Below are 21,334 nucleotides of genomic sequence, written 5' to 3'. Positions count from 1 at the left end.
ACGGCTCCTCTGCTCCCCTCTTCCCCCCCGCCCCCCTTCGCCGCTGCTCCTTTGACTCCCCTTTCCCGACCCCCCCCTTTTGACTCCCACTTCCCCACCCCCCCCCCTTCCTTCCTGACTCCCCCCCCTTTATGCCGACCCCTTCCCGAGCCCCCCCTGTCCCCGCTCGCCTTCCCCTCGGCTCCCCGGGGAGGCTGCTCCCCCCCTCACCCCCGGGCCTTTGTGTGCGGAGGGGGGGCCCGGCCGCGGCGCCGCCGGTGTGTGACGGCCCGGCCCGCCCCGCGGCAGGCGCCATGCCCCGGAGGAAGGCGGCGGGGCCGCCCTGGGAACCGGGCCCGGGCAACGGGGCTGCGGCGGCGGCGGCGGCGCCGGGGAGAAGGCGGCCGGGCCCAGCGGCAGGAGGGAGGCGAAGGCCGCGGCCGGAGCGCGGAGCAGGAGGAGGCGGCGGCGGCGGCAGCAGCGGCGGCAGCAGCGATGAGGAGGCGCCCCGGGAGCGGAGGCCGCGGGACGGCAGCCCCGGCGGGAGGAGGCCCGGGAGGCCTGGGGGGGCCGCGGCCGGAGGGGCCGGAGGAGGAGCGGCTAGGGGCCAGAGCGTCGTGATCTGCGAGCCCGAGCACAGCAAGGAGCGCATCGTGAGCGGGAACCCCCTTTTCAGCTGCCCCCCTTTGCACCCAGACATTGAGCCCCCTTTGCACCCCCTCCCCTGCGCCTTCCCTCTGCATCCCCTCCTTTTGCGCTCCCACCGTGGAGCGTCCCTTGCTCCCCCCCTCTTTGCACCCCCATCTTTGAACCCCCTTTGCATCCCCATCTTTGAACCCCCTTTGCACCCCCATCTTTGAACCCCTTTTGCACCTCCCTTTGCATCCCCCCTTCTTGCACTCCCCCACTGAACACCTTTTGCAATCCCCTCTTTGCACCCCCACATTGAACCCCTTTTGCACCCCCATCTTTGAACCCCCTTTGCACCCCCGCATTGAACCCCTTTTGCACCTCCCTTTGCATCCCCCCTTCTTGCACTCCCCCACTGAACACCTTTTGCAACCCCCCCTTTGCACCCCCGCATTGGACCCCTTTTGCACCCACATCTTTGAACCCCCTTTGCACCCCCGCATTGAACCCCTTTTGCACCTCCCTTTGCATCCCCCCTTTTTGCACTCCCCCATTGAACACCTTTTGCACCCCCCTCTTTGCACCCCCATCTTTGAACCCCCTTTGCACCCCCGCATTGAACCCCTTTTGCTCCTTCCTTCACATCCCCCCTTTTTGCACTCCCCCATTGAACACCTTGTGTACCCCCCTCTTTGCACCCCCATCTTTGAACCCCCTTTGCACCCCCACATTGAACCCCTTTTGCATCCCCATCTTTGAACCTCCTTTGCACCCCCGCATTGAACCCCTTTTGAACCTCCCTTTGCATCCCCCGTTTTTGCACTCCCCCATTGAACACCTTTTGCAGCCCCCTCTTTGGATCCCCATCTTTGAACCCCCTTTGCACCCCCACATTGAGCCCCTTTTGCACCTCCCTTTGCATCCCTATCTTTGAACTCTCTTTGCACCCCCTTTTCTACCCCCACGTTGAACCCACTTTTCACACACAGCCCTTTGCACCCTCCCTTTGCACCCTCATATTTGAACCCCTTTTGCACCCCCCTCATTGGCCCTGCCTGGCACTCCTCCAGCATATTCCCCTGTTGCATCCCAAATGCACCTCACTTTATCCCCTCCCCTTACTCCCTAAATGCACCCCCAGTACATCCCCAGCCTTGACCCCCCCTCTTTATTGCCCTCTCCAGTGCACCCCTAAAGGCACCTCCCTTTCACCCTCATAATGCATCTCCTACACATCCCCTCCTGTTACACTCCCACACTGCAGCCCCCTGGGGTGTTCCCCAGAATTGCCTCCCTTACTGAGCTCCCCCATATCACACCCCCCCAGTGCCTCCCCATTACACCCCTTAGTGCCCCCCCTGCATTGAGCCTCTTCATGTCCCCATCACTTGGAGGAGATGATGCTGAAAAGTGGACCCCAAGTCCCCCCAGCCTCCATGCCCCTGATGTCCCCAGTGTCCTCCCATGCCCCCCAGATCCCTGATGTGCCTAATGTCCTCTGTGTCCCCCACATCTCTCATGTCCCTAATGTCCTCTGTGTCCCCCACATCTCTCATGTCCCTAATGTTCTCTGTGTCCCCCACATCCCTCATGTCCCTAATGTCCTGTGTGTCCCCCACATCTCATGTCCCCATGTCCCTAATGTCCTCTGTGTCCCCCACATCTCTCATGTCCCTAATGTTCTCTGTGTCCCCCACATCCCTCATGTCCCTAATGTCCTGTGTGTCCCCCACATCTCTCATGTCCCCATGTCCCTAATGTCCTCCATGTCCTCCACATCCCTCATGTCGCTAATATCCTTCATGGCCCCCGCATCCCTCATGTCCCCATGTCTCTATGTCCCCAGTAACCCTCTATATCCCCCATGCTTCACACCCCTTTGCCCTCCATACCCCCACATTCTCCATGTCCCTGATGTCACTCACATCACATCCCTAATGTCCCCCATGGCCCTGATGAGATCCCCTACATCCCCTGTCCCCCTGCCACACCCCTAGTGCCCTGCACACCTTGTGTCCCACACATCCCTACCTCTTCAGTGTTCCCCATGTCCTCTGTCCCCACCATGTCCTTCGTGTCTCCCTGTCCCCAGGGTCCCAAATATTCCCTGTGTTCCCAGTGTCCCTTGTGTCCTCGATGATCCCCACGTCCCTGATGTCCCTCACATCCCCCATGGTGCCCATGTCCCTGCTGTCCCCTGGTCTTCAATGTCTCTGATGTTTCCCAGTGTCCCCTACATTCTTGATGTCAGCCATGTGACCTCGTGACACCCATATTCCCTGACATCTCCCATGTCCTCTGATGTCCCCCATGTCCCCTGTATCCCTGATATTCCCCATGTCCCCTATAGAATGTCTCCCACCTCCCCTGTGTCCTAGATGTCCCCCATGTCCCAAATGTCCCCCACATTCCCCATGCTCTTGGTGTCCCCATGTCCTCAATCCCCATATCTCCAGTGGCCCCAAAGCCCTGAAGTCCCTGATGTCCCCCACCTCCCCCCATGCCTTATGTCCCCCACCTCCCCCTACAAGGTCCCAGATGTCCCCTGTGTCTCCCTATGCTCACTATCCCCCTTGTCCCCATGTCACCAGTGTCCCCTCTCCCTGCAGAAGCTGGAGGGCTCCAGGTGCCGAGGGCAGCTCCTCATCTTCGGGGCCACCAACTGGGACCTGATTGGCCGCAAAGAAGTGCCTAAGCAGCAAGGTGAGGGCCAGGACCTCTGCTCATTAATTGTTTGGGGCTTCATTATTAATAATTAGTATTATTAGTTATTAATTAGCAGTACTGTTTGGCATCTTTATTGATGATCTGGAACAGGGGATTGAGTCCAGCATCAGTAAGTTTGCAGATGACACCAAGCTAGGAGCAGCTGTGGAGCTGTTGGAAGGTAGCAGAGCCCTGCAGAGGGACCTGGCCAGGCTGGATGGGTGGGCAGAGGCCAATGGGATGAGACTGAACAAGGCCAAGGGCAGGGTTCTGCACTTTGGCCACAACAACCCCAAGCAGCACTACAAGTTGGGGACAGAGTGGCTGAGAGCAGCCAGGCAGAGAGGGCCCTGGGGGTGCTGGGAGAGAGGAGCTGAAAGATGAGGCAGCAGTGCCCAGGTAGCCAAGAGAGCCAATGGCATCCTGGGCTGGCTCAGGAGCAGTGTGGGCAGCAGGACAAGGGAGGTTCTTGTGGCCCTGTGCTCAGCACTGCTCAGGACACACCTGGAGTGCTGTGTCCAGTTCTGGGCTCTGGAATTCAAGAGAGATGTTGAGGTGCTGGAAGGTATTTGGAGAAGGGCAGCAAGGCTGGGGAGGGGTCTGGAGCACAGCCCTGTGAGGAGAGGCTGAGGGAGTTGGGGGTGTGCAGCCTGCAGCAGAGGAGGCTGAGGGCAGAGCTCATTGCTGCCTGCAGCTGCCTGCAGGGAGGCTGTAGCCAGGTGGGGTTGGGCTCTGCTGCCAGGCAGCCAGGGCCAGAAGAAGGGGACAGAGCCTCAAGTTGTGGCAGGGGAAGTATAGGCTGGATGTTAGGAGTTCTTCCCAGAGAGAGTGATTGGCATTGGAATGAGCTGCCCAGGGAGGTGGTGGAGTCTGTGTGGCTGGAGGTGTTGCAGCCAAGGCTGGCTGGGGCACTGAGTGCCATGGTCTGGTTGGTTGGGCAGGGCTGGGTGCTAGGCTGGGCTGGCTGAGCTTGGAGCTCTCTGCCAACCTGCCTGATTCTATGATTCTATGCGAAGGAGTTCCAGTTGCATCCCGTCATCTGGGCCAGAACTCAGGATGTGTTGGGCCCTTCTGCAAAGCAAAATAAACCATCCTGCTTCTGCTGTAGGCCTTTAATTAGTGCTTGCTGCTTATTAATGCATTCCTTCTTAATTAAACTCATTAATTGATTACTTTTGAGAGGAGTTAACCAGTTGCTCGCTCTAATCTAAGGGAGAAATTGAGGGTGTGCTGGGTCTCCTAGAGAGCAGAAGAAATGTGCTGCTTGGGTTTGATGCCCTGATATTTAATTCCTTTTTTTCTGTTTATTTTTGGTGTATTATTAATTAATTAGCTTTTAATAATTAATATTTTGGGGGGGGGGGTCAACAGTTGCACATCATCATCTGAGACAGAACTGGAGGGACACCTGACCTCCTGCGAGGTCAACACTGTTTCTTTATGCTTCTATAGTCCATTGATTGTTCTGCTTATTTTTAGGCATTGGTATTTAATTAATATTTCTAATCGATATTATTAATTCTTTTTAATTAATATTTTGGAGGGTGGTTTGGTTGGGTTTTATTTTATTCTACAGTGGTCACACCTTGGGGTTGTCATTTGGGATGCAGGATGCACTGAACAGCAAAATAAGCACAGTGTTTGGTTTTTTTATACCTTTCTAGTCCATTAATATTTTTCTCTGCTTATTTATTATTCGTTAATATCTAATAATTGTTTTAATTAATAATTCAGAGTCAGCTTGGGTTTGGTTTTTTTTTTGTTTCACATCTATATCATCTTGTCCAGCATTTGGGATGCACCAGATCAAAGCAAATCGTTTTGCAGCTAAATAATTAAAATCCAAGTGGTTTCATTTATTTTTTTTTCTAGATTTATACTTAATGAACTTTATTATTAATTAATAGCTTAATCATTATTATTCTCCCCAATCCAGTTGCATGTAGGAGTCTGGGCCTGTATTTGAGGTCACCATCTGGGGTTGTGGGATGTGTGCTGGTTCTCCTACAGAGCAAACCAAACAAACTTTTTATACCTTTATATTCCAGTAACATTCTCTGCTCATTTTAATTAATTAATATTTAATCAATATCTTAATTAATATTTTCCATTTGAGTTGTTTTTTTTTTTTTACAGTGGCATAATCTGGGATAAAACTTCAGGCCCTAATCTGGGATGCAGGTCCCACTGGTTGTTAGGCAGAGCAAAATAAACACACTGCTTATCTTCTCCACCTTTCTATCCCATTATTTATTTCTCCAGTTATTTTTTAATGCATTAATATTTAATTATTATTTGTATTAATTAATCATTTCGAAGGTTTCATTTACAGTTGTATCATTTTGGCCAGAATTTGGGGATGCACCAAACCTGCCAAGCAGATCTTTCTTTAGCAATTAACTTTATATCTTCTGGGGTTTATTTTCTGCTTATTTGGTGTTAGGTTTTTTTTCTGTCTTGATATTAAGTTTCTTATCTGTTTTTTCCTGCTCATTTTAATGCATTAATATTTAATTAATAGTTTAATTAACTAACAATTTTGAAGGCTTTTTTTCACATCTTCATAATCTGAGCCAAAATCTGGGGCTCTAATCTGGGCTATGGGAGGCACTGGTTGTGCAAACCAAAGCAGTCAAATTGTTTATACATTCCCATTCCATTATTTCCTTCTGCTTGCTTTTAATACATTAATATTTAATTACTATTTTTATTAATTAATATTTCCAACCTTAGTTTTTTTTCACAGCTACATAATCTGAGCCACAGTTTGGGGCTCTAATCTGGGTTATGGGAGGCACTGGTTCTGCAAACCAAAGCAGTCAAATTGTTTATACCTTCCCATTCCATTATTTCCTTCTGCTTGCTTTTAATACATTAATATTTAATTACTATTTTTATTAATTAATATTTCCAACCTTAGTTTTTTTTCACAGCTACATGATCTGAGCCACAATTTGAGGCTCTAATCTGAGTTGTGGGAGGCACTGCTTCAGCAAACCAAAGCAAGCAAAGTGTTTATACCTTTCCATTCCATTATTTTCTTCTGCTTCCTTTTAATACATTAATATTTAATTACTATTTTTATTAATTAATATTTCCAACCTTGATTTTCTTTCACAGCTGCATAATCTGAGCCACAATTTGAGGCTCTAATCTGGGTTATGGGAGGCACTGCTTCAGCAAACCAAAGCAAACAAATTGTTTATACCTTTCCATTCCATTATTTCCTTCTGCTTGCTTTTAATACATTAATATTTAATTACTATTTTTATTAATTAATATTTCCAACCTTGATTTTCTTTCACAGCTGCATAATCTGAGCCACAATTTGAGGCTCTAATCTGAGTTGTGGGAGGCACTGCTTCAGCAAACCAAAGCAAGCAAAGTGTTTATACCTTTCCATTCCATTATTTTCTTCTGCTTCCTTTTAATACATTAATATTTAATTACTATTTTTATTAATTAATATTTCCAACCTTGATTTTCTTTCACAGCTGCATAATCTGAGCCACAATTTGAGGCTCTAATCTGGGTTATGGGAGGCACTGCTTCAGCAAACCAAAGCAAACAAATTGTTTATACCTTTCCATTCCATTATTTCCTTCTGTTTGCTTTTAATACATTAATATTTAATTACTATTTTTATTAATTAATATTTCCAACCTTGATTTTTTTTTCAAAGCTGCAAAATTTGGAGCTCTAATTTGGATTATGGGAGGCACTGGTTCTGCAAACCAAAGCAGTCAAAGTGTTTATACCTTCCCATTCCATTATTTCCTTCTGCTTGCTTTTAATACATTAATATTTAATTACTATTTTTATTAATTAATATTTCCAACCTTGTGCTTTTTTTTCACAGCTGCATAATCTGAGCCAAAATCTGGGGCTCTAATCTGGGCTATGGGAGGCACTGGTTGTGCAAACCAAAGCAGTCAAATTGTTTATACATTCCCATTCCATTATTTCCTTCTGCTTGCTTTTAATACATTAATATTTAATTACTGTTTTTATTAATTAATATTTCTAAGCTTGATTTGTTTTTCACATCTTCCTAATCTGAGCCACAATTTGGGGCTCTAATCTGAGTTGTGGGAGGCACTGGTTCTGCAAACCAAAGCAATCAAATTGTTTATACCTTCCCATTCCATTATTTCCTTCTGCTTGCTTTTAATACATTAATATCTTATTACTATTTTTATTAATTAATATTTCCAACCTTGTTTTTCTTTCACAGCTCCATAATTTTAGCCACAACTTGGAGTTCTAATCTAGGAGTTGGGATGCGCTGCTTCTCCTGCAGAGCAAAACAAACACACTGCTTAGTTTCTACACCTTTCTAGGCCATTCTTTTTTTCCTCCAGTTATTTTTAATGCATTAATATTTAATTATTACTGCTATTAATTAATCATTTGGAAGGTTTCATTTACAGTTGGATCCTTTTGGCCAGAATTCAGGATGTACCACATTGGTTTTGAGATGAAACATTTGAAGTCTTGGGGTTTTTTTTTCCTGCCTCTTTGTGTTTTCTGCCTTGATAGTGAATTAATCTCCTTGATTAATTGGATTAATTAGTGCTTTTAATCATTATTCTTTCAGTTGCCTATCGGAATCTGGGCCAGAACTTGTGGGGACCACACAGGTACGGCTGTCTCTCAGGGATCCAAGTGCGGAGCGTGGTGTCTGGTCCCTGCGCCGCTCACAGCCTCCTCATCACCGCCGAGGGCAAGCTCTGGAGCTGGGGTAAGCGATGGAGACAAAGACAGGAGGAAACTCCCAGATCCCAACCTCCTCCCCCCGCCCCCCCCCAAAAAAAAACCCACCAAAGAAATCAACTCTCACAGTTCTGCTGCAAAAACAATGCTGCTTTTTGGGTCAGTAAATCCTGAGGCTGCAGCAGTGCTTGGTGTCACTGAGCAGCTGCCTGCTGTTGTGACTGTCCCTACCAATCCACCTGGCGACCTTTGCACACCCCCTTCCTGACCCCCTCTCCCCCCCCCCCCCTTGGCACCCCCCGTTTTGAAAGCCTCCATTTGCACCCCCTCTTTTGACCACCCCCCAAGTCCAAATCGGTCCCTTGCAACCCTCTTTTCCTTGCCCCCCCCTTTGCAGCCCCCTCTTTCATCTCTTTGCACCCCCTCCTTTTTCCTGACCCCCACTTTTGAACTCCCCTTTGCAGTTGGTCCCTTTGACCCCCCCCTTTATCTGAACCCCCTCTGCACCCCCACTCTTGAACACCCCCCATTTACAGACTGTCCCTTTGCACCCCTCCTTTTCTGCTCCCCCTTTACACCCCCAATTTTGACCCCTCCTTTGCAGTTCACACCAACCCCTAACCTCCTCTTCTGACCCCCCAATTTCCTTGCCCCACCCTTGACTTTCCTTGCTCCCCCCTTTTAAACCCCCCTACTTGCACCTCCACTTTTGAACACCCCATTTACAAGTGGAGCTCCCTTTGCACCCCTTCTTCCTGCCCCCTATCTCTTTGCGCCTCCCTTTTTGTGCCCTTCTTTTGACCCCCCCATTACAAATCGTTCCTTTGTACCCCCCAACTCCCTCTTTTGAACCCCCTCTTTTCTGGTCCACTTTTTGACCCCTTCACTTCTGAACCCCCTTTTTAACTCCCCCTTTCCTGACCCACCCCCTTGCACCCCTCTTTCCTGACCCCCTCTTTTGACTCCCCCCTTCCTCATCCACATTTTGACCCCTCACTTCTGAACCCCCCTTTTGACTCCCCCTTTCCTGACCCACCCCCTTGCACCCCTCTTTCCTGACCCCCTCTTTTGACTCCCCCCTTCCTCGTCCACTTTTTGACCCCTCACTTCTGAACCCCTTTTTTGACTCCCCCTTAGCAAATCCTTCCTTTGCACCCCTTTCCTGACCCCCTCTTTTGACTCCCTCCTTCCTCATCCACTTTTCAACCCCTCACTTCTGAACCCCTCTTTAGACTCCCCTTTCCTGACCCACCCCCTTGCACCCCTCTTTCCAGATCCCCTCTTTTGAACCTCCCCTTTCCTGATCCACCTTTTGACCCCTTCACTTCTGAACCCCCCTTTTGACTCCCCCTTTCTTGACCCACCCCCTTGCACCGCTCTTTCCTGACCCACTCTTTCGACTCACTCCTTCCTCATCCACTTTTCGACCCCCCACTTCTGAACTCCCCTTCTGACTCCCCCTTTCCTGACCCACCCCCTTGCACCCCTCTTTCCTGACCCCCTCTTTTGAAACCCCCCTTTACTGATCTACCTTTTGACCCCTTCACTCTTGAATCCCCCTTTTGCCTCCCCCTTTCCTGACCCACCCCCTTGCACCCCTCTTTCCTGACCCTCTCTTTTGACTCCCTCCTTCCTCATCCACTTTTCAACCCCTCACTTCTGAACCCCTCTTTTGACTCCCCCTTTCCTGACCCACCTCCTTGCATCCTCTTTCCAGATCCCCTCTTTTGAACCCCCCCCTTCCTTATCCACTTTTCGACCCCTTCACTTCTGAACCCCCCTTTCGACTCCCCATTTCCTGACCCACCCCCTTGCACCCCTCTTTCCTGACCCCCTCTTTTGAAACCCCCCTTTTCTGATCCACCTTTTGACCCCTTCACTCTTGAATCCCCCTTTTGCCTCCCCCTTTCCTGACCCACCCCCTTGCAACTCTCTTTCCTGACCCCCTCTTTTGACTCCCCCCTTCCTCATCCACTTTTCGACCCCTCACTTCTGAACCCCTTTTTTGACTCCCCCTCAGCAAATCCTTCCTTTGCACCCCTTTCCTGACCCACTCTTTTGACTCCCTCCTTCTTCATCCACTTTTTGACCCCCCACTTCTGAACCCCCTTTTTGCCTCCCCCTTTCCTGACCCACCCCCTTGCTGCAAAACAAATGCTGCTTTTTGGGTCAGGTCGCAACGAAAAGGGGCAGCTGGGCCATGGGGACACGAAGCGCGTGGAAGCCCCCAAGCTGATCGAGGTGCTGGGAGGTGAAGCCATTGTGCTGGCAGCCTGTGGGAGGAACCACACCCTGGCACTGACAGGTAGTGGAGAGCTCATTTTGGGCTACAAAATCAGCTCGGTTTGGCCCCCAAAATGCCACTTGCTTGTTTTTGGTGTTGCAGAGAGCGGCTCCGTGTTTGCCTTCGGGGAGAATAAAATGGGGCAGCTGGGGCTGGGGAACCAGACAGACGCCGTGCCCAGTCCTACACAGGTAGCACTGCTCCTTCTCAGGGGGTTTTGGGTGAAAAAACAGCAAATTTGGGTCTTTTTCTCACAGTCAGAGAGCCAGGGCCTCTGCTCATTAATTGTGTGGGGCTTCATTATTAATAATTGGTGTTATTAGTTGTTATTAATTAACAGTCCTGTTTGGCATCTTTATTGATGATCTGGAGCAGGGGATTGAGTCCTGCATCAGTGAGTTTGCAGATGGCACCAAGCTAGGAGCAGCTGTGGAGCTGTTGGAGGATAGCAGAGCCCTGCAGAGGGACCTGGCCAGGCTGGATGGGTGGGCAGAGGCCAATGGGATGAGATTGAACAAGGCCAAGGGCAGGGTTCTGCACTTTGGGCACAACAACCCCAAGCAGCTACAGGTTGGGGACAGAGTGGCTGAGAGCAGCCAAGCAGAGAGGGCCCTGGGGGTGCTGGGGGAGAGGAGCCACAGAGGAGGCAGCAGTGCCCAGGTGGGCAGCAGAGCCAATGGCATCCTGGGCTGGCTCAGGAGCAGTGTGGGCAGTAGGACAAGGGAGGTTCTTGTGCCCCTGTGCTCAGCACTGCTCAGGCCACCTCTTGAGTGCTGTGTCCAGTTCTGGGCCCCTCAACTCAAGAGAGATGTTGAGGTGCTGGAAGGTGTTTGGAGAAGGGCAGCAAGGCTGGGGAGGGGCCTGGAGCACAGCTCTGTGAGGAGAGGCTGAGGGAGCTGGGGGGGTGAGTCACTGTCCCTGGAGGTGTTCAAGAAAAGCCTGGATGAGGCACTTAGTGCCATGGTCCAGATGACTGGCCAGGACTGGGTGCTAGGTTGGACTGGATGATCTTGGTGGTCTCTTCCAACCTGGCTGATTCTATGATTCTGTGAAAAAAAAACTACTCAGCAGAGCACAAACCTCTTTAAGACACCACAACCATCAGAGGGAGGCTGCTTCCTTTGCAGCTTGGATGCAAATAAATGCAAAGAGGAATTGAAAGCCCCAGATTGGAGGGGTTTGGGGGAGTTCCCACTGGGGAATTCAGGGGGATGTTATCTTTTTCAGTTGACCCATTTTGTCACCCATTTCCTCTTGCAGATCATGTACAACGGGCAGCCCATCACCAAACTGGCCTGTGGGGCTGAGTTCAGCATGATCATGGATTGCAAAGGCAACCTCTACTCCTTTGGGTGCCCTGAATATGGGCAGCTGGGTATGGAGCTGGTTTGAGGGTGATTTGATGCCATTTTGGAGCTGTTGTGGGGTTGGGAGAGGGAAGGGAGGAAGTTCCTTGCCTCTGTTTCTGTGTCTGGGAGTGTTGATTGCTGGCTCACTGAAAATGAGGCAGCAATATGCCCAGATGGCTATAAAGGGCACCAGCATCCAGGCCTGGATCAGCAAGAGTGTGGCCAGCAGGAGCAGGGCAGGGATTGTCTCCTTGTACTCAGCACTGCGGAGGCCACACCATGAGTCTGGGTTCAGTTTTGGGCCACTCACTCCAAGAAGGATATAGAGAGGCTGGAGCAGGTTCAGAGAAGGGCAAGGAATCTGCTGAAGGATCTGTAGAACAGGGCTGGTGAGGAGCAGCTAAGGGACCTGGGGTTATTAAGCCTGGAGAAAAAGAGGCAGAGGGAAAACCTGGCTCTCTGCAGCTCCCTGAGAGGCAGTTGGAGCCTTCTCCCAAGGGACAACTGATAGGATGAGAGTAAATTGTTTCAAGTTGCACCAGGGGAGGTTTGGGTTGGACATCAGAAGAAACTTTTTCACTGAAAGGGTTCTCAGGCACTGGGAACAGGCTGCCCAGGGAGGTGGTGGAGTCCCCATCCCTGGAGGTGTTTAAAAGAGGTGTTAATGTGGTGCTGAGGCACCTGGTTTAGTGGCACTGCCTTCACAGCAGTGGTGGGACTGTGAGCTCTAGGTGAGTGGTTGGACTTGCTGAGCTCAGAGGTGTCTTCCAGCCTCAGCAGCTCTTTCTGGGCAGCTGGCCCTTGACCATTACAATCACAAGAGCTGCAGCATATTGCAGGCACTGGAGCAAACTGCCCAGGGAGGTTGTGGATTCCCTTTCCTTGGAGGTGTCCATGGCCAGGTCGGATGAGTCCTTGAGCAACCTGAGCTTGGTATTAGTTTACTCTGCCTATAGGAGGGGCTTGGAACTGAATTGACCTTCAAGGTCCCTTCCAACCCAACCCAAGCTTGGTGAGAGTTTACCCTGCCTATAGCAGGGGCTTGGAACTGAATTGACCTTCAATGTCCTTTCTAACCCAACCCAAGCTTGGTGAGAGTTTACCCTGCCTATAGGAGGGGCTTGGAACTGAATTGACCTTCAAGGTCCCTTCCAACCCAACCCAAGCTTGGTGGGAGTTTACCCTGCCTATAGCAGGGGCTTGCAACTGAATTGACCTTCAAGGTCCCTTCCAACCCAACCCAAGCTTGGTGGGAGTTTACCTGCCTATAGCAGGGGCTTGAAACTGCTGAATTGACCTTCAAGGTCCCTTCCAACCCAACCCAAGCTTGGTGAGAGTTTACCCTGCCTATAGCAGGGGCTTGGAACTGAATTGACCTTCAAGGTCCCTTCCAAACCAACCCAAGCTTGGTGAGAGTTTACCCTGCCTATAGCAGGGGCTTGGAACTGGATTGACCTTCAAGGTCCCCTCCAACCCAACCCAAGCTTGGTGGGAGTTTACCTGCCTATAGCAGGGGCTTGGAACTGGATTGACCTTCAAGGTCCCTTCCAAACCAACCCAAGCTTGGTGGGAGTTTACCCTGCCTATAGGAGGGGCTTGGAACTGAATTGACCTTCAAGGTCCTTTCCAACCCAACCCAAGCTTGGTGGGAGTTTACCCTGCCTATAGGAGGGGCTTGGAACTGAATTGACCTTCAAGGTCCCTTCCAACCCAACCCAAGCTTGGTGGGAGTTTACCCTGCCTATAGGAGGGGCTTGGAACTGAATTGACCTTCAAGATCCCTTCCAACCCAACCCAAGCTTGGTGGGAGTTTACCCTGCCTATAGCAGGAGCTGGGAACTGAATTGATCTTCAAGATCCCTTCCAACCCAACCCAAGCTTGGTGGGAGTTTACCCTGCCTATAGCAGGGGCTTGGAACTGGATTGACCTTCAAGGTCCCTTCCAACCCAACCCAAGCTTGGTGGGAGTTTACCCTGCCTATAGGAGGCGCTTGGAACTGGATTGACCTTCAAGGTCCCTTCCAACCCAACCCAAGCTTGGTGGGAGTTTACCCTGCCTATAGGAGGTGCTTGAAACTGAATTGACCTTCAAGGTCCCTTCCAACCCAACCCAAGCTTGGTGAGAGTTTACCTGCCTATAGGAGGTGCTTGGAACTGGATTGACCTTCAAGGTCCCTTCCAACCCAACCCAAGCTTGGTGAGAGTTTACTCTGCCTATAGGAGGTGCTTGGAACTGAATTGACCTTCAAGGTCCCTTCCAACCCAACCCAAGCTTGGTGGGAGTTTACCCTGCCTATAGCAGGGGCTTGGAACTGGATTGACCTTCAAGGTCCCTTCCAACCCAACCCAAGCTTGGTGGGAGTTTACCCTGCCTATAGGAGGTGCTTGGAACTGGATTGACCTTCAAGGTCCCTTCCAACCCAACCCAAGCTTGGTGGGAGTTTACTCTGCCTATAGCAGGGACTTGGGACTGAATTGACCTTCAAGGTCCCTTCCAACCCAACCCATTCTCTGTAAACCACAAAAGGGATTGCCGTGGGTGTGGAGGTGATGGGAGTTGAGAAGTGGGGGGAGGGGACACACACAGAGCCTGTTGCCATCCTGCTGCTGTCCCTCCTGCAGGGCACAACTCGGACGGGAAGTTCATCGCCCGCGCGCAGCGCATCGAGTACGACTGCGAGCTGGTGCCGCGCCGCGTCGCCATCTTCATCGAGAAGACCAAAGATGGCCAGATCCTGCCTGTCCCCAACGTGGTGGTGCGGGATGTGGCCTGCGGGGCCAACCACACGGTATGCCCACAGCCTTGGCTGGTGGCTTTAGCAGGGGTGGCATTCAGTAACGCCCAAGTGCAGGGCTCTGCGCTTTGGCCACAGCAACCCCCATGCAGAGATACAGGCTGGGGTGGGAGTGGCTTTAACATCTTCATAGATGACCTGGGTGAGGGCATGGAGTCAGTCATCAGCAAGTGTGCAGATGACACTAAGCTGGGGGCAGATGTGGCTGGGCTGGAGGGCAGAAGGGCTCTGCAGCAGGACCTTGACCACCTGCACAGATGGGCAGAGTCCAAGGGGATGGGGTTCAATAGCTCCAAGTGCAAGGTGCTGCACTTTGGCTACAACAACCCCATGCAGAGATACAGGCTAGGGTGGGAGTGGCTGAGAGCAGCCAAACAGAGAGGGATCTGGGGGTGCTGATTGATACCCACCTGAATATGAGCCAGCAGTGTGCCCAGGTGGCCAAGAGAGCCAGTGGCATCCTGCCATTGCATCAGGAATGGTGTGGTCAGCAGGAGCAGGGAGGTCATTCTGCCCCTGTACTCTGCACTGGTCAGACCACACCTTGAGTGCTGTGTTCAGTTCTGGGCCCCCCAGTTTAGGAGGGACATTGAGATGCTTGAGCGTGTCCAGAGAAGGGCAACGAGGCTGGGGAGAGGCCTTGAGCACAGCCCTACGAGGAGAGGCTGAGGGAGCTGGGATTGGTTAGCCTGGAGAAGAGGAGGCTCAGGGGTGACCTCATTGCTGTCTACAACTACCTGAGGGGAGGTTGTGGCCAGGAGGAGGTTGCTCTCTTCTCTCAGGTGGCCAGCACCAGAACGAGAGGACACAGCCTCAGGCTGTGCCAGGGGAAATTTAGGCTGGAGGTGAGGAGAAAGTTCTTCCCTGAGAGAGTCATTGGACACTGGAATGGGCTGCCTGGGGAGGTGGTGGAGTCGCAGTCCCTGGAGCTGTTCAAGGCAGGACTGGACGTGGCACTTGGTGCCATGGTCTGGCCTTGAGCTCTGTGCTAAAGGGTTGGACTTGATGAGCTGTGAGGTCTCTTCCAACCTTGATGATACTGTGAGAAGAGAAGGCTCCAGGGGGAACTTGATGCTGCCTGACAGCACCTGAAGGGATCCTGCAGGAAGGCTGCAGAGGCTGGAGACAGGACAGGAGGGAATGGTTTGGAGCTGAGGGAGAGGGAATGTGCAGCCTGCAGAAGAGGAGGCTCAGGGATGACCTCACTGCTGTCCACAGCTACCTGAAGGGACCTTGTAGCCAGGTGGGGGTTGGTCTCTTCTCCCAGGCAGCCAGCAATAGAACAAGGGGACACAGTCTCAAGTTGTGCCAGGGCAGGTCTAGGCTGGATGTTGTTAGGAAGTTGTTGTCAGAGAGAGTGCTTGGCATTGGAATGGGCTGCCCAGGGAGGTGGTGGAGTCTGTGTGGCTGGAGGTGTTGCAGCCAAGGCTGGCTGGGGCACTGAGTGCCATGGTGTGGTTGGTTGGGCAGGGCTGGGTGCTAGGTTGTGCTGGCTGAGCTTGGAGCTCTCTGCCAACCTGCCTGATTCTATGGTCGCTCCTGTGCTCTGTCCGTGCTCAGCTGGTGCTGGACTCCCAGAAGCGTGTGTTCTCCTGGGGCTTCGGTGGCTACGGGCGGCTGGGCCACGCCGAGCAGAAGGACGAGATGGTGCCGCGCCTGGTGAAGCTCTTTGACTTCCCGGGCCGGGGGGCGGCGCAGATCTACGCCGGCTACACCTGCTCCTTCGCCGTCAGCGAGACAGGTGGGGGCTGAAAGCAAACCTCTCCCTGTTTTTTTGGGGGGGAGGCTCTGGAGGTGTTTTGCCATAGCTTGACCAGCAATGTTGGGGTTTGCAGGTGGCTTGTTTTTCTGGGGGGCCACCAACACCTCTCGGGAGTCCACTATGTACCCTAAAGCCGTGCAGGACCTCTGTGGCTGGAAGATCCGCAGCCTGGCCTGTGGGTAAGGCCAAGCTCCCCCCTCCCCCCCCATCCCTGCCAAAACACCTCACTTTCCAGGGTCTTTTGGGGTGCAGCTGCCTGCTGAGCAGCTGGGGGAGGGGAGTATGGGATCACCCTGCCTTGCATCTCGCTTGCAGGAAGAGCAGCATCATCGTGGCTGCAGATGAGAGCACCATCAGCTGGGGGCCCTCACCCACCTTTGGGGAACTGGTAAGGGATCTATAGGGGACCCCCAACCCCTTGGCACCTGAGGACCTCCCCTTAACCAGGGAGGACAAACTGCTTCTCTACTTCCTCCTATCAGCTTTTCTCCCCTGTACTTGGCAGGGCTATGGGGACCACAAACCAAAATCCTCCACGGCTGCCCAAGAGGTGAAGACCCTGGATGGGATCTACACAGAGCAGGTGAGTGGGAAAACACCAATCACACCCTCCCTTAAATCCATACAGCAGCTGAGGCCATGCACAGCTCATCACATCCATGGGGTGCTCAAGAGAGCACATGTGCCCCCCCTCTGCTCCCCTCCAAATACATACAGCAGCTGAGGCCATGCACAGCTCATCACACCCATGGGGTGCTGAAGAGAGGACATGAGCCCCCCCTCTGCTCCCTCCCAAATCCATACAGCAGCTGAGGCCACGCACAACTCATCACACCCATGGGGTGCTGAAGAGAGGACATGTGCCCCCCTCTGCTCCCCTCCAAATATATACAGCAGCTGAGGCCATGCACAACTCATCACACCCATGCGGTGCTGAAGAGAGGACATGTGCCCCCCTCTGCTCCCCTCCAAATATATACAGCAGCTGAGGCCAAGCACAGCTCATCACACCCATGCGGTGCTGAAGAGAGGACATGTGCCCCCCCCTCTGCTCCCCTCCAAATACAGCAGCTGAGGCCATGCACAGCTCATCACACCCATGGGGTGCTCAAGAGAGGACATGTGCTCCCCCCTCTGCTCCCCTCCAAATACAGCAGCTGAGGCCACACACAGCTCATCACACCCATGGGGTGCTCAAGAGAGCACATGTGCCCCCCCTCTGCTCCCCTCCAAATACATACAGCAGCTGAGGCCATGCACAGCTCATCACACCCATGGGGTGCTCAAGAGAGGACATGTGCCCCCCTCTGCTCCCTCCCAAATCCATACAGCAGCTGAGGCCACGCACAGCTCATCACACCCATGGGCTGCTGAAGAGAGGGCATGTGCCCCCCCCCCCACTCCCTCCCAAATCCATACAGCAGCTGAGGCCACGCACAGCTCATCACACCCATGGGGTGCTGGAAAGAGGGCATGAGCCCCCCCTCTGCTCCCCTCCAATACATACAGCAGCTGAGGCCATGCACAGCTCATCACACCCATGGGGTGCTGGAGAGAGGACATGAGCCCCCCCTCTGCTCCCTCCCAAATCCATACAGCAGCTGAGGCCATGCACAGCTCATCACACCCATGGAGTGCTGGAAAGAGGACATGAGCCCCCCTATGCTCTCCTCCCAAATGCATACAGCAGCTGAGGCCATGCACAGCTCATCACACCCATGGGGTGCTGAAGAGAGAGCATGTGCCCCCCCTCTGCTCCCTCCCAAATACATACCGCAGCTGAGGCCATGCACAGCTCATTACACCCATGGGGTGCTGAAGAGAGGACATGAGCCCCCCTCTGCTCCCCTCCAAGTACAGCAGCTGAGGCCATGCACAGCTCATCACACCCATGGGGTGCTGACGGAGAGCATGTGCCCCCCTATGGGGTTCTAGAGGGAGGGCATGGGGACCCCCCCTTCTTTAAATGACTGGTGGCTGAGGCTGTGCACAACTTAGCACACCCATGGGACACGGGAAAGAGGACAAGGGGTCAAACCCTGCTTTTAAATAGCCTCAATGGCTGAGGTCTTACACAACTCCTCACACTAATGGGCTGCTGGCAGGAAGGTTCGTGTGGACACCACCCCTCAGAAAGGCACAGGATGGGTTGGGTTGGAAGGGACTTCAAAGGTCATCCAGTTCCAACCCCCCTGCCATGGGCAGGGGCACCTCCCACCCGCCCAGGTTGCTCAAGGCCTCATCCAGCCTGGCCCTGAGCACTTTCAGAGTGGGGACATCCACAGCCTCCCTGGGCAACCTGTTGCAGTAAATGTGGTGGCAAAGGCTGTGTGCAACTCATCACAGCCATGGGGTAGCAGTGGGAGGGCAGAATGACTGAGACTCCATAGATAAATAGGGTGGCTGAGACCATACAGAACTCATCACACCCATGTAAGGGTGGGGCAACAACAGGTAGCCCTGGGAAGTTGTAGCTGCCCCCTCCCTGGAGCTGTTTAAGGCCTTGAGCATCCTGGGCTAGGGGAAGGTGTCCCTGCCTGTGGAGGGGGGCTGGAAATGGATGATCTTTAAGGTCCCTTCCAACCCAACCCATTCTGTGACTCCATGAGACCATCCCCAGGGTGCTGGGTCGGGGAAGCTTCACTGCTTCTCCCCACACCTTGATGTTGGAAACCTCTCTGCATCCCTCTGCTGCTCTCCTGGGTGCCCAAGCCCCTCAGACTGTTCCTCACCCAGCTGCAAGTTACACCCCCATGACATGGGCATTGGAACTGGATGATCCTTAAGGTCCCTTCCAACCCAACCCATTCTGTGACTCCCTGAGACCATCCCCAGAGTGTTGGGTCAGAGAACCTTCACTGCTTCTCCCCACACCTTGATTGGTGTGGAAACCTCTCTGCATCCATCTGCTGCTCTCCTGGGTGCCCAAGCCCCTCAGAAATGCTCCTCACCCAGCTGCAAGTCACACCCCCATGGCTTGGTCCTTGGAACTGGATGATCCTTAAGGTTCCTTCCAACCCAACCCATTCTGTGACTCCATGAGACCATCCCCAGGGTGCTGCATCAAGGGAAGCTTCACTGCTTCTCCCAACACCTTGATGTTGGAAACCTCTCTGCATCCCTCTGCTGCTCTCCTGGGTGTCCAAGCCCCTCAGACTGCTCCTCACCCAGCTGCAGGTCACACCCCCATGGCTTGGTCTTTGGAACTGGATGATCCTTAAGGTTTCTTCCAACCCAACTCATTCTGTGACTCCATGAGACCATCCCCAGAGTGTTGGGTCATAGAACCTTCACTGCTTCTCCCCACACCTTGATGTTGGAAACCTCTCTGCATCCATCTGCTGCTCTCCTCGGTGCCCATGCCCCTCAGACTGCTCCTCACCCAGCTGCAAGTCACACCCCCATGGCTTGGTCCTTGGAACTGGATGATCCTTAAGGCCCCTTCCAACCCAACCCATTCTATGACTCCATGAGACCATCCCCAGGGTGCTGGGTCAGGGAAGCTTCACTGCTTCTCCCCACACCTTGATGTTGGAAACCTCTCTGCATCCCTCTGCTGCTCTCCTGGGTGCCCAAGCCCCTGAGACTGCTCCTCACCCAGCTGCAAGTCACAGCACCACGCTGGAGCTCCATGCTCCAAACCTTTTGGAGACTCTGGAACCCTTTGGAGAGACACTGGCACAGGTTTGCCCAGGGTGGTTGTGGATGTCCCCTCCCTGGAGGTGTTCAAGATCAGGCTGGATGAGACCTTGAGCAACCTGGGCTAGGGAGAGCTGTGGGCAGGGACCCTGGAGCTAGATGCTCCCTTCCAACCAAACCCATCCCATGAATCTCTGGCATGCCCAAACATGGTCCTGGATGAAATGGGAGGGGAGGAGGTGGGGGGAGGGGGGGGGGATGGTCAGCGATACAAGCAGCAGTGCTGGAGGTGCCTGTCCCTGTCCCTCAGTCTCTCTACTGCCCCCCAGGTGGCCATGGGCTACGCTCACTCCCTGGTGATCGCCCGCGACGAGACCGAGGCCGAGCAGGAGAAGCTGCGCAAGCTGCCGGAGTACAACCCCCGCACCATCTGAGGGGGGACCCCCCCCTGCCCCCCCAGACCCCGCTTTTCCAAGCCAGCCACCGTTTTTATCTCCCTCTCCTCCCATTCCCAAAGCCTCAGGGTTGTGTGTGTGTGGGGGGGGTTCTTTTCTACACTCCTCCCCCCCCCCCCCCCTCCCCATTCCTGGCTTTTATGAGTTCCAAACCGTAGCAGGAGCTTTGGGCACATCCAGGCTTAGGTTGTTTCTTATTGGGGGGGGGTTGGGAGTTGGGGAGGGATTTTTTTGGGGAATGATTCCTTATTTGTATTTGTATTTTTTTGTTCCTGCCTCACTTTTTTAGCCTTTTCCCTTTTCCCAACCCCATAGAACCCTGGGATAAACCCAGGGACCTGAAGAGCAGCTCCAAACAGCCTTTTTCCACCTCACCCCCCCCCTCCCACCAATATTCCCACTTCAGAAGCATTTTTTCATCCCTTCAATCCCTCTCACTTTGGGTGCTATAATTTAGGGGGGGGGGGAGGGGTGGGCTTATAATTTGGGGAGGGCTTCCCTTTTCCTTCCATATCTTTCTTCCAAATCCTTTATCCCAGAAGGAATCCAACATAAGGATCTCCTCCCCCCCCCCCCCCAGCAGCATTTTAGGGCTCCCCTCCTTGCTTTTAGTGCAGCCTTCACCCACCCTAGGGAGATCTCAGGTATGACTTGGAGGGGGAGCCCTAAAGTTTGCTGCTGTCAGCTTGGTTGGTTGTTTTTTAGGGGGGGGGGGGGGCAGGGTGGGAAAAGGGATGATGCTGATGCTTATTAATTGATGTTAATAATTATTAATTGCTAATAATTATTAATTCTTCCTGCCTGGAATCAACCCAAAGTCCCTCCTACGCCGCTGTGCACTGTGCTGGAGAATCAAGGTGCCTTTGTGGAGCCACATCCTGGCTCTACCTCCACACCACCATTGGGGGGGGGGGGGTTGGGTTTGGGGTATTTTTATTTAGTTGAAGTGGGGAGGGGGAAATATTTTTTTAAAGGCTTTTATGATTAGTTCTTAATTTTTAAACCCTTTCCCTTTTTCACCC

At 52.8% G+C, this 21,334-nt stretch overlaps 1 protein-coding gene across 1 annotated transcript; it reads left to right on the top strand.

Annotated features, from left to right (window-relative positions):
• The first annotated feature begins 205 nt into the window (after nucleotides 1-205).
• Nucleotides 206-20,434, top strand: RCC2 (regulator of chromosome condensation 2). Its single transcript, XM_064171982.1, has 12 exons — nucleotides 206-632; nucleotides 3,219-3,312; nucleotides 7,913-8,056; nucleotides 10,202-10,333; nucleotides 10,415-10,503; nucleotides 11,573-11,687; nucleotides 14,284-14,450; nucleotides 16,017-16,197; nucleotides 16,292-16,397; nucleotides 16,534-16,606; nucleotides 16,724-16,801; nucleotides 20,187-20,434. Exons 1-12 carry the CDS (start codon nucleotides 294-296, stop codon nucleotides 20,289-20,291), a joined length of 1,623 nt encoding a protein of 540 aa, XP_064028052.1. The 5' UTR covers nucleotides 206-293; the 3' UTR covers nucleotides 20,292-20,434.
• Nucleotides 20,435-21,334: the final 900 nt, after the last annotated feature.

This window comes from Pogoniulus pusillus, chromosome 36 (genome assembly GCF_015220805.1).
Source record: "Pogoniulus pusillus isolate bPogPus1 chromosome 36, bPogPus1.pri, whole genome shotgun sequence".
Taxonomy (NCBI): Eukaryota; Metazoa; Chordata; class Aves; order Piciformes; family Lybiidae; genus Pogoniulus; species Pogoniulus pusillus.
This window is presented reverse-complemented; position numbering and strand designations above follow the sequence as displayed.